The sequence below is a fragment of the Anarhichas minor genome, unplaced genomic scaffold, assembly GCF_050575085.1.
Source record: "Anarhichas minor isolate MPS153535 unplaced genomic scaffold, ASM5057508v1 ptg000009l, whole genome shotgun sequence".
In the NCBI taxonomy this organism is placed as follows: Eukaryota; Metazoa; Chordata; class Actinopteri; order Perciformes; family Anarhichadidae; genus Anarhichas; species Anarhichas minor.
The window spans coordinates 3,455,090-3,468,039 of NW_027466455.1; the positions used below are offsets into that span (position 1 = coordinate 3,455,090).

Below are 12,950 nucleotides of genomic sequence, written 5' to 3' on the forward strand. Positions count from 1 at the left end.
GTTTTGTTTTAATAAAAAACAACAGTGGCATTATGTAAACAAACACACAAGGATTCAATAAAAAAAATGAAAGAATATTTGGTAGTAATGATCAGGACAGAAGTTGTTTAAAACATTTAAGTCAGAAGTGTAAAACTAAATTTTTATATAGTATTTTTTTATAGCACTTTGGGGGACATTTCTGTCCTCAAAGGTAAGAGGTGCGAGTATTTTTATGAATTGTTTTTAAATTCTGACCCTGCACAAGAAATCTAAATGCAATGTGCAATGTTGTTTCATATTCCGGACTGTGAAAAAATAAAAAATTCCCATAGCATTTAGGATAATTACTTTTGAAAGGGTTAGAATTCTGAAAATGTATGTTTTTTTGTTAGTTATGATGAGGACTGATGTTGATTAAAAGAATTACCTCAGTAAAATTCATAATTTGATGGCAGTTTTTTGACGAAGACATTTTTGTCCTCTCAGGACGTCAGAGTGAAGGTTAACCGGCCTCTACTTTGTCCTTCAGTGTTCTCTAGATGTCCAGGGCTCATGTGGGGGATGGTGATGTCCCGCTGTGGTTCAGATCCGTCTCAGAGTAAACTCGTCTTACTTGCTATGACGGCAGCTATTTAATGTGTTCTATGGGAAAGAACTGTCTCTCTACAGAGCAGTGATGGTTGTGTGAGCTCTCATTGGATTTCAGAGGAAGTCCAGTAAAGAATGAAACTAAGTATAAAATAAACCAGATGCAGAATATGGATACATGATAAAAAAATCCCTATAATGAATGAAACCAATTTTTAACAAAGACAAACATACATTTTCTCTTTTTTTTTTATTCATTTCATTCCATAAATACACAAACACTTAAAGGCACACACACACACAGATTTCCACTTTTCTGTTCATTTAACATGCACATTGGACTAAAATTACATATTAAAAAGCATAAATTAAGAAAGCAAAACATGGGCATATGAACAATAATTTTCACAACTCTCACAAGACTTCCTTCATTTCTGACGGAGTTTTATTCTTCTCAGGAGGCTGAAGAAGCCTCAGAACAGACGGGTCGCGTTGCAGGCGTTACATTCAGGCTACAGTTTGTCATCACATAGTAGTCACTTTGTCCTTTCTTTGGTCCTCTATGTTTGTATATGGAACAGCTGTAAGAGAAAGAAGGGATAAATATTCGAGAAAATGATCATCATCAGGGAGAATTTGATAGTTGAATCTGTCTGCAGACATTCAGATTATTATTAGGAGATTACGGATTTTTAATGCAAATACATTTAGCTACAAACATACACATTATATTTTTTTGGACAATTTCTCCTATTATATGGCTGTTAAAGAGTCAACTGGGGCTGTGTAGTAACAGTTGAAACAAAGGACAAACTGTCAACTATAACGCTGAAAATTAAATCAATATGAAAAGTAAATGAGAATGAAATTGAATTAGGATGCAAAGGGGTCAATGCAGCCTTTAATACATTTCTGTAGCGCATGATATCCTCCTGCAAATATACGAGTCAGCCTCTAATGCTATTAGCTCAGTCTATTACTATTGGGTCAGAGTCGTCACACTCAAATGTTGTTGTCTATTTTTCCATGTAGTCCCGAGATCAGCGATCTGTTTGAGTATTATTCCTGTTTCTTAATTCTCCATGAACAATGATGACAGTTCTTACTTGTGGATTTCATGCTGAGCTTTCTCTCCTCCCCCTTGTGATTCCTGCGGACAGAAAGAACCGAGGTGAGGGACGTCAAAATGCACGGGATTGATGAGTCATGGTGCGACCAGGAGAGAGTGCAGTGGTTTTAGATAGCGAAGGTAGAGTGAAAGCAGTCAGGGAACCCTCCCCTTCCCAGTGCTGATACAGCATGCTCACAGAAATGCCCGCCAACAAAAAGGTGATGACACTGTAATTTTCTCTCACCCACTGTGAGATGACTGCTGCTTCTGAATTACATAAACTTGTGACCTGCAATGAAAATGACACTTTTATCTGGGCCTTGATGAGAGGGGATTCTGTTTCTGCAGAGGACAGCGGCTGGGACGTGTCGGTCAGCAGTCATGACACACACACACACACGCGCACACACACGCACACACACGCACTTTATTCTCAAAATACTGACTTGAAATCAGAATTGATATTAAACTCAGAAATCTGACTTTATTCTCAGAATTTAAATTTTATTTCCAAAATTCTGACTTTATTCTCAAAATTCTTCATAATCCCAATTCTTTCTTGAAATCGGAATTGTGAGATCAATGCCGAAGTATTCTGACATTAAACTCAAAACATGGACCTTCGATTTATTCACAGAACTCAATCTTTGTTCTCCACATGTAGCCCTAACCCTCCTGCGTACACGTCCTCTCACACACAAATGCTTTGATGCACAGAACACAATCAACTGGGACTCACTTGGCTTTTCGTCGACAAGCGCACGCGACGGCGGTCACAATGATGACGACCACAACTGCGACCAACACCGCTATCAGGATGATCCACTTGGTTTCTGTAACGAACAACAATTACTTTAAACCCAAACTTTCACTCTTCATTTTTCTTTTTCCATCAAGAAAAGATAAAAGCCAATGAAATCTAATCATGACGTCAGAATCTTTGGATGGCACGACCTTATATTTTTTTTAACAATGCAGCATAAGTCTGAGGTAAATATCATAGTTTGACCCTGATGAGTGAAACAGACGTACCCAGTCCTCCTCCGTTGTGTGTTATCTCCACCTCGCAGTTCGTTCCCTCGAAGCCCTCCTCACACTGACAGCTGTACGTGTTGTTGCTGACCTCATCACATTGGCCTCCGTTCAGACAGGGCGAGCTGAGGCAGGGACTCGCTGCAACACACAAGACAATATTACGTTTTTTGACGGTTTTAATCTTGTGTGTTATCAGTATAAATAATTGATACTTTTGTGTGCTATGAGGAAATGTTTCACCTGGAAAAATTTGCAAACGTGTACATTTAAAAAAACAAAAACGTCACAGATTTTGCCATAATTCCTCTTTAGTTGTTCATGAGAAGGACTTGCATGGTGGCTAAATATGGGCTGAGTCCATGGGGTTTACACTGAAATGATATTGAGCGGATGATGAATGAATTTTATTTCCACAGAAGCACAAACACACACCTCTGTAGCAGTCCCGTGTGAAGTCGTAGATGGTGCAGACGAAACCGCCCTGGCAGGTCTTGGGCTGACACGCGGCGCCAGTGCTGGTGCACTCACACGCCTGGGAACAGTCCTCAGTCACGAACCTCTCCTTCAGCTGCGGGAAATGGAGGGACAGAGGTGAGGTGGAGGGTTGAAAGAGATCATCACACAATGACACACACACACACACACACACACACACACACACACACACACACACACACACACACACACACACACACACACACACACACACACACAGCCACTGCTGTAACTCCAGAAGGCCTCTTACGGTGTAATATCTGTTGAGGAAGGTGCAGCCACACTGCGGGTATGGCACGCAGATGCCCTCGCTCATGACGAAGCCCGCCGCACACTGGCAGCCCTCCATGCAGGAGGTGGTGTCGCACTCTGAGGGGGCCGCCAGGTCGGCGCAGGAGGCGGGGCAAGGTGACATGCAGGTGGAGTAGGTGCTGTTTGCACCACAGGACAGGACTGGAAGAGAGAGAGAGAGAAAGAGAGAAAGAAGTCACAACCAGGTGAAGCCAATTAGGAAGTGTCTTAAAACTGGCATTCTCTCTACTGACCATCAGGAGTCTACTTCTCACTTGATTTATTACCTCAGTAAACATTGTGAACATGAGTTTATGGTCTCAAGCTCTAGTTCCAAGTCGTCTTCAATACAGCATGATGTTCATTTAGTGAATTATGGTCATTATGGCCATTCATTGGTTGCAAAAAAACATGGTGACGGCTGTAATCCAAGATGGCGACAGCCAAACCGTCGTACTCAAGGCTTCAAAACGACAGTCCACAAACCAGTGAGTGACATCATGATGACTGTCCACTTCTTATATACAATCTATGGTAACAACCCTGTCTCATATGGGTATTGGCGGTTTCACTTGGACTTTTACAGTTCGGGTAATTTCAACAAGCTAGTTTTGTGTGTTTTTGTATACTTCACACACATTACAACAAACCACTTCGCAAATCGTGGTACTGTGTTTTAGAAATGTGGATGCTTTCAGACCTCCATTGGCTTTCATTCATTTTTGTATTTTTTTAAACTTGCTTGAGCTGTGGCTTATTTTTATCAAAGTAATATTATTGTGACCAAAATAAATTGAAAATGGAAAAGCTGTTTGACGTTTAACTTTTACCTAAATAACACATTCATATGTGGAAGATTATAACGCCATTGTGGAATGACATTTTCATTTTCAAGTTCATCATTTTAATAAAGTGCCCTGTGGGCCTCCATAGTCCTCCAAGAATCACTCCACCATCGTTATTCCCACATGATGTGAATGCAGTGAAACTCTTTGCATTGTTCAGCATCTTACCACAGTCCAGCTGCTGCCGCCAGGGTCCCAGCTTGACTCCGGCCTCCTGACAGGCGGCAGCGTACGCTTCATAACTGGCACAACGCAGCTCCGCACTGCCATCCTCAGCACACAGGTCAAACACACAGTCACTGAGGGACAAACACACACAACAGTCAGATTACAATTTGAAGGAAGGACGTGAAGTGTATCATGTGTTGTGCACCAATTTAAACTGCAATATAACTCTCTCCAGAGGACAGTTTCAACGCACTCACGCACACACACTCACGCACACACACACACGCACACACACACACACGGACTACTCACTCCTGGTAGGTTTTAGGTGGCAGGGTAGCATGGCAGGAAGCAAACGGCCCCATGGAGTCAGACAGCGCTCCACACTGAGCCACGCTGTTGTAGTCATTGAGCTGAGACTGAGAGCAGTCCGACGTCTCAAATCCTGAATCTGGATCGGTCTCCACCTCTCGCCTGGAGACAGATGGAACAGACAGAAAGGATGGATAGGACGGAGGAAATAGAAAGGATTAAAGCTGCTGTCTTAACATTCTCAATGACTGCATACCAGATTACCATGAACCCTAAAGTCAAGAGATTATGATTGCCAGAGATTGTGGGAATCTTCTGACCCTTCCTCTTCCACCACGATATCCATTTGACCTACACTTTGGTCCATGACAAGATATCTCTAACACTAACATAGCACTTAATATTGCTGTGGATATTCAAGCCCCCAACATAAAGACCCTCACCTGTGGTAAAATATAAAAAAATAAAGTTCTTATTATTATTATTTTTTATATCTTACAGCCTTCTTTAGTGAGTGGAACTTGCTCATGTGTCATAATAATAAATCATAAATAAGGACAGGGGTAAAAGTATGGAATTGTCAATCCTGTCTACTATCCTTTACTTTATTTTTACTTTTAATTTGTCTTTATTTAGATATTTATTCATTTTCTTTAAACTTATTTTCTTAATTCAGCGATTTTACTTATATTTAATATCACTATTGCTATCTCTCTGTTATTTCATTTTTAGTTATTTATATTTTCATATTTTGTATCTCTTTATTCATATTTAATAATTATTATCATTATTATCATCATTATTATTATTATTGTTCATTTTAAAACAATTTAAAAAATAAGTATTTTTCTACTTAATATTTATTATCTCCATTACTATCTCTTCTGAAAATGGGTCAATAAATAGAATCTCTATGCTCATGAACCCGACTATTTGTAAAATCCATAGAACATGTGTTTCCTGCTACAGCAGGGGCCCTGGTAGTGGACCTACCTGTGAGCGTGGGCAGTGTGAGGAAGGTTGAAGATCTTTAGTGCATCCGCCTGTCGGTCACTGACCCTCCAGCTCTCTCCGAACGTGTTCAGGTCCCTGACCACGATTCCATCCGGCTTCATGTACTCATTTCTGGTGATGCCGTCGTAGTTTCCACACAGCCCCCTGACAGAGTTCTTATAGGTGCTGGGCAGTATGATCTCTGATACACAAACAGAGAGATGGATGAGGGGGGGGGCGGGGGGTGAATGGATTCACAAACGAGCCAAAGTCAGTTAGCGAGGGCCGAGGTTTCTTCTTCGCTTACCTCCGCGACTTTTGCCATCGAAGCGTACAGTGAGTCCGAAGTCGGTGGTGAGCTGGACCTGCCTGGAGTTCATCGTGATGGTCAAACCATCAACTGGACTGAGAGGAGGTGCAACACGCTCTCCGTTCACCTAGAAGGGATACCGTATAATTTCACTGTTTGCTTTTTAATGCAAGCAACAAAGAAAGAGGCTTTAATAAGACAAAGACAAACTACTAACCAGGATGTTCTTCTTCTGCAGGAAGCGGACATTGACGCCGTAAACGTCAACGTACATCTGGTCCAGGAACGACACCCTCCTGTTCCCCCCGCGTCTGATGTTCTTTCCCCGCACCACGAGGGGCGACAGGGAGTTCTGCAGGTTGTGGCCCTGAGTCAGGACGTAGGTGTAGGGGCCCTGGAAGTGATGGGTGAAACCATCGAATGTTCGGTGGTGAGGATCCCCAGAGACGCTGCACTTGTCGAACTCTAGAGGATGATGTAAATGAAACGGTCAAAACGGGTTATGATTTAAACGATACTTACATTTTTTTATGGTTTAAAAGTCTTCAAAACGTCCACTGCATAGCTACAACATGTTGGGGTATCACAGGGGAAGCCAGTCAGAGTGACTCACTGGTGGGTTTGCAGTAGACGTCTCCATATTTGTCCAGGCCACACACTGAGTTGGAATTACAGCTGTGGTCCTTACACGTGATTTTGCCACCGAGGTTGCAGGTACATAAACCAGTACATTTATCTGTCAGCCACGAGTCTCCCACCTACACACACACACACACACACACACACACACACACACACACACACACACACACACACACACACACCAGACTTGTTTACATTTAGAAACACAAAGATATATTGCAACGTGTAACAATCTTTACTTTAATTCCCAAGCATGGAGGGATTACTGAACGGACAAAATGTCGGGGACCACCATGACCACAAGGACCCCAAAGTTGTCCAAGATAAGAAATAAATTAGACAAAAGTAGAAAGTGTTCTATGACACCACATCCTGTTTAGGCGCACTCGGCTCCACTCACATCATGGTACTCTGAGTCTGAGTCCAGGCAGCCACATTTATCCAGAGGAACACACTTGTTGTCACTGAGGACGTAGCCGGCGTCACACTGGCAGCCCTCCACGCAGGCCGTCGGCGGGAGGTGGCAGAAGATGGGGAAGAGGTCGGAGCAGGTGGGGGGGCAGGGGGCGGTACAGTCTGAGTAGTGGCTGTTGGTAGGGCAGGGCACGGCTGCAGGGGAGGGAAAGACAATTATCAAAAGATCACTCGACAACAATCTTTTATTTAGCCTGTTGATGAGCGTGGCTGGAACTCACGACAGAAGGTGTTGTTCCTCCAGCTGATGGTGACTCCTGCGCTCTGGCAGGCCTGAGCGTACGCCTCCACATTGTCGCAGAGCGTCGCCTGCATGCCGTCGTACTCGCACATGTCGTAGATGCAGTTACCCAGGAAGGCCTCGGGGGGCACCAGTGAGTGGCAGGGCTTGAAGCGGTCGGAGAGGATGACCTCGGCACACTGAGCCTCGTACAGCTTCTCTTCCTCGGCAGTGCAGTCGGGGTGCACGTCTGGACGAGTGTCTGGCTGGCAGCTAGAGGGGAGAACGCAAAAGTATAAAAAATCAACATGCATATGTTGATCATATCCGAGCTCAGACTATCCACATCATCACAGTAAACCATGTGTGATGGCTGTGAGCCACTGACCCAGGATCACTGTCCCCATCGGATTTCCAGCTGTTGCCCAGTTCAATCACATCCTTGGCTGGTTTCTTGTTGGGCATCAGGTTGTCATCCGAGGAGTTGTGGTTGTAGTTCCCGCACATGCCGCACAGCTGGAGAGGAGTAAATCGAGCAGGATTATTTCAAGCTCTTTGGTTTTCTGACTTGACGCGGAGACATTTGGACAATAAGACGGGCCTTATGTCTTCATACCTTGTTGAAGTATTCTCCAGGAACCGTGATCTCCAGGTGATGGACGCCGTCGAACTTCACGCGCAGTCCAAAGTTTGTGTCCAGCAGACTGTAGGATCCACTGGTTATTACTTTGGCTCCGGCCACGTCTATGGAAACTGGCGTTCTCACCCGCCGTCCATTCAGCTAAGACAAGGCAGACGCCAGTTAGTCGTTGACCATTTCATTAGGCTGTCTACCATTAGTGTTTTGCTCCAGAAGGCCTGAGAGGAAAACAACATTCTGGTGATCAATTTTCTAAGTCTGAAAATGGATCAACAGAATGTTTTTTTTGTCTTTTGCTTCTCAGGGCTTCCGTAGTTTTCTGCGGCAAATATAATTTATACATTTAAAAAAGAACAGCATTCCTTACCAGAACTCTGCGGCTCTTCTGCAGTTCCACCACAGTGTCGTGAGGCAGGTAGACCTTGACAGAGCGAACATAGGAGGCCTCTGGTTGACCACGCTCCTCGTTTTTAGCCACGATCTTGAAGGGCGTTACCTTGGTGGTGTTACACACCTATGGGATTCAGAAAAAACACTCAAACAACGTGCTTTTACGTGTCCTATTGTTTCAGAATGCACAAACAGATGTTTATCAAGTTGAAATAGAAATTTCAAGGTGAAACTCCCCCGTACCTCCACCAGAGTGTAAGTGCAGGTTCCCATGTAGGTGTGCATCACACCATCAAAGGTGTAGTAGTGAGGATCTCCAGCCACGTGACACACTCCTTTACCTGAGGAGGGAAAACATTTGATAAGAAGTAATGAACAGAACCGCAAATATTCTCAAAATGTTCTTTGTTGGTGAAAGGTGCAGTGCATCTTTGGCCCTCCAGTCCATCTCACCTGTAGAGTGGCAGTCCAGCACTCCCTCCACGACTTTACACTCCTGTGCAGGGCTGCACTGCCAGGGCTCGCAGGTGATGTTGTGGTTGCCGTTACACTTACAGCGCTCTGAGCAGTCCGTCTCCGTGAACCAAGAGTCTCCGACCTGCAGGCATTGTGCACAAATGAGAAATTCAGCGCACGCTCAAATGGGTCTTCTTGCAAAAATAATTCTCCGCCTGAGGCGCACGCTTACCGGTCTGTAGTGTCCGTCTGCGTCGGTGCATCCACACTCGCTGAGCGGGACACACTTGTCTCCGCTGAGGACGAGGCCAGGGTTACAGACGCATCCCTCCACGCAAGGCTGGTTGCAGGAGCCGCCGGGGGCCGCGGGTTCCTGACAGCTGGGCTGAGCGCAGGCAGGGCCGCACGGGTTGTAATGGCTGCCTGGGGCGCACTTCAGAGCTGGAGGGAGGACAGATGGACAAGGGATGTTTGAAGGACGTTTTGTAAAATACATGTGTTTTTTCCCCCCAAATGTAAAGTGAAAAGTCACACTAGCAACTCTAAATGCTGCCAAGGATTTCATGACTGATAAATCCTGTGTCAGTGTGTCCTTGATATTTCATATCAAGAGGCAGGATATCCAGATATCCAGGCAGGATTTAAAAAAAAAATACATTTTTCATGTAAATGAACCTTTTCTCTTACCCTCCTACCCCGGCTTCGTATTTGTAATTTTTTTCCCTTTTTGTTACCTACACCTTTTACGCAGTCCTAGGTCACTGTGGTCACAAGTGGAAAATACATGAACGAACTTTAGCCGAACAAGCAAAAACTGTAACTGTGGTTTTGGTAATAAACTCAGTAAGGACATGACACACTGCTAGTTCCTCTTCGTTTTCCACACACTCGCAGCAGACTTACGACAGAAGGTGTTGTTCCTCCATGCGATGGGGACTCCTGCAGCAGCACACATGTCGGCGTAGCTCTCTATGGCCTGGCACAGAGCCACGGTCTGGCCTCCGGTCGCACACATGTCGTACACGCAGTTTCCAAAGTACGGCTCCGGGGGCACGACGGAGTGGCAGGGCTGAAAGAGACCTGAAGACCAAACGCACAAGACACAAACTCATTTCACTCAATGACCACTTTCTCCATGGCAACAGGTTACTGTGTGTGTGTGTGTGTGTGTGTGTGTGTGTGTGTGTGTGTGTGTGTGTGTGTGTGTGTGTGTCATACCATTGGGATCCGTGATCATGCCGCAGCTGGTGGGCTTCTTGGCCTCCTCCTCCACGTCTTTATCACAGTCCTCCTGTCCTCCACCGTTGGTGCAGCTGGAGAAGAGGCAGAGGATTTATTAGATTGGAGTGAAGCGATGATTTTTCTAGTGAAGTACGTATTTTTGTATTGCGTGACGTGACTCACTCGGGCCTCGGGTCAGGAACCTGCCAGCTGTCTCCCATTTCGTTGGTGTTAGCAGCTGGTGTGTTGTCTGGCTTCAAGTTGTCGTCTTTGGAGTTTCCATTGAAATTTCCTGCCGGGGAAACAAACATTATGGGCTGCCTGTGTGATAGTATTTTGGTTGGCCGGGTAGTTTTGGGTCAGAACTAGCTGTCACCACAAAACTTGGATTGGAATCCGTTGTTGTTAAAAAGACATTTCAGATTCCAATTTCAGAAGTATGATGTTTATAACAGCCTGAAATGGGACATGACTGCTTCTTACCACACATGCCACAGAGCAGGCCGTTGTAGGAGGTCGGCACGGTGACGTCGGCGTGGTGGTTGCCGTCGAAACGCACCCTCAGGCCGAAGGACGTCTCCAGGACGACGAACTTGCCGCTCAAGTAGATCTTGACTCCGCCGATGGAGGTGACAGGTGGGACGACCGCCGTCCCGTTGACCTGGAGGACACGGAGACGTTTATTCTGACGGTGAGCAGAGAGTGTCTGTACGTGGAGGCAGTCATTCCCCCGGGGTTGTGCCCCCATCCCCCCGATTTAACCAGCAAAATTCTCATCATGAATTCCCCAGGCTCCAAGATGATTTCTCCAAAGACATTTACAATTATTGAAGACTAAAAAAACAGTAAACATTCACACCGAAGAAGAGCATTTTGGGCATCATCGCTACAAAAACCCCAGAAGAGATTTCTCCGAACCAGAACCAGCTTCTCCGTCAGCTAACATACCTGGACCGTGCGGCCCTTGCCGAGGACGAAGGTCACCCCGTTCATGTTGACCACCACAGCCCTGACGTAGGAGACCTTCTTATTACTTCCCCTGTGCTCATTCTGCGTGTCCACGCTAAAGTACGGCAAGCCAGAGGAGACGTTGCAGGGTTTGGACAGTGTGTAGGAGCAGGCTCCCATGTAATGGTGGGTGTGCTTGTCAAAGGTGGTGTAGTGGGGGTCGCCAGATACTGAGCAGATGCCATTTCCTGAACAAGAGAGCATTATTTATTTAAATATATTATTTATCAGTATATTATTATAGTAGTAGTAGTAGTATTTAGCAAAAGGCGTTTCCATATCTCATTAAGTGCAACTCTTTTTCGCACAATTGACGTTTTATCGACTTTTGTCGTTTCAATACAGCTTTTCGAATGCGATACTTCAAAATATGCATACAAATATGTGAATGGTGCTTTTTATAGTGTCAGCTTTGTGTGTGTGTTTACGTGTGTGTGTGTGTGTGTGTGTGTGTGTGTGTGTGTGTGTGTGTGACATACCTAAAGGACGACAGTCGTATTCTCCGTCCTGCAGCTGGCAGCTCTCAGTGGTGGGTTTACAGCTGCTGTTGTGACACTGAATCAAACCTCCACTGTGACACACACACTTCTCCTCGCAGCCCTCTAAGTACCAGTTGTCATCCACCTGACAAACACACACACACACACACACACACACACACACACACACACACCAAATATGCACATTATACATATGTGGCAAGCCCTCACAACAATGTGGTAAACTATAACACTTTATTGTTGAGTATGTGCTTAAAACATTGTTCATGCTTTAACAGTGGATACCAGCAACGTATCATTATTCATGTTTCCATTCAAATATTGTGCAGAGTTGTGCGCGAATGCTTTGACTAGAATACAGTAGAATCACTGTGACTTTGTGATTTAGGTCACATGGACGTAGTTCCCACTCACAGGGTGATAGCTCCCGCTGGTGTCCACACAGCCGCAGTCCTTCAGCGACACACACTTGTCGTTGCTGAGGATGAAGCCCGGGTTACACTCGCAACCCTCCACGCACACGTCCTCGCAGCCGGGTGACCCGACCACACCCAGACACGTCTCGGGGCAGGAACTGGCACACAGAGTGTAGGAGCTGTTGGGAGGACAGGCCAGGGCTGCATGGAGATGGAGATGATGAAGACAAGGATGAAAAGATAAATGTTAAGGTTGTTGGAGCTTTGACCCGCCTAGAAGACAAACGACAAACACGCTGAAGACTTACGACAGAAGCTCGGAGTCCTCCACTGGTGGACTTTGGCTCCGGCGCTCTGGCAGGCGTCGGTGTAGGCCTGGAGCTGGTCGCACAGGACGCGCTGCTGGCCGTTGAACTGACACATGTCGTACACGCAGCTCTGGAAGAACGGAGTGGGATTCACCACACTGATACACTCCCTGGAAGCAGAGGAAGAACACTCAGATGGTCCAGCAAAGCTCAACCAATGACACGCTGCTGATTTCACTTGGAGCATCTTCTTAATCGTTCCTTAAAAAATGTAATTCTAAGCAACCAAACCTCAGAGAGACATTTGACAATTAGGCACTCGAAACATTTTCATGAACTGAGTAGAAAGAAATATATATAAGGAAATATAAGGGTGCTTCTACCACACTACACACTGTAGTTTATTTAGCTACAGTAAATGCATATAAAAATAAAATACACAAGTGTGTGTGTGTGTTTGCTTTTGGGTTCAGAGTCCAATTCTGTCCATGTGATGTTCCAAGAACAATTTATAACTGTAATCTGAAATAGATAAATCAGATAGA

The 12,950-nt window shown here is 45.1% G+C and overlaps 1 protein-coding gene across 1 annotated transcript in view; it reads right to left on the bottom strand.

Moving 5' to 3' along the window:
- Positions 1-1,095: 1,095 nt before the first annotated feature.
- zanl (zonadhesin, like) overlaps positions 1,096-12,950 on the bottom strand; it is a 53,245-nt gene continuing 41,390 nt past the window's right edge. Inside the window, exons 60-88 of the mRNA XM_076086899.1 lie at positions 12,406-12,575; positions 12,096-12,298; positions 11,661-11,805; positions 11,122-11,369; positions 10,657-10,834; positions 10,357-10,465; positions 10,171-10,265; positions 9,856-10,032; positions 9,185-9,393; positions 8,950-9,094; positions 8,740-8,837; positions 8,474-8,620; positions 8,083-8,247; positions 7,855-7,982; positions 7,468-7,739; positions 7,173-7,381; positions 6,744-6,888; positions 6,348-6,595; positions 6,128-6,257; positions 5,821-6,022; positions 4,828-4,989; positions 4,516-4,646; positions 3,462-3,664; positions 3,149-3,284; positions 2,714-2,854; positions 2,421-2,514; positions 1,926-1,970; positions 1,677-1,720; positions 1,096-1,151 (exon numbers count right to left, since the gene is read on the bottom strand). Coding sequence (XP_075943014.1) covers positions 1,096-1,151; positions 1,677-1,720; positions 1,926-1,970; positions 2,421-2,514; positions 2,714-2,854; positions 3,149-3,284; positions 3,462-3,664; positions 4,516-4,646; positions 4,828-4,989; positions 5,821-6,022; positions 6,128-6,257; positions 6,348-6,595; positions 6,744-6,888; positions 7,173-7,381; positions 7,468-7,739; positions 7,855-7,982; positions 8,083-8,247; positions 8,474-8,620; positions 8,740-8,837; positions 8,950-9,094; positions 9,185-9,393; positions 9,856-10,032; positions 10,171-10,265; positions 10,357-10,465; positions 10,657-10,834; positions 11,122-11,369; positions 11,661-11,805; positions 12,096-12,298; positions 12,406-12,575 — 4,435 coding nt within the window. The remainder of the gene's footprint in view (positions 1,152-1,676; positions 1,721-1,925; positions 1,971-2,420; positions 2,515-2,713; positions 2,855-3,148; positions 3,285-3,461; positions 3,665-4,515; positions 4,647-4,827; positions 4,990-5,820; positions 6,023-6,127; positions 6,258-6,347; positions 6,596-6,743; positions 6,889-7,172; positions 7,382-7,467; positions 7,740-7,854; positions 7,983-8,082; positions 8,248-8,473; positions 8,621-8,739; positions 8,838-8,949; positions 9,095-9,184; positions 9,394-9,855; positions 10,033-10,170; positions 10,266-10,356; positions 10,466-10,656; positions 10,835-11,121; positions 11,370-11,660; positions 11,806-12,095; positions 12,299-12,405; positions 12,576-12,950) is intronic.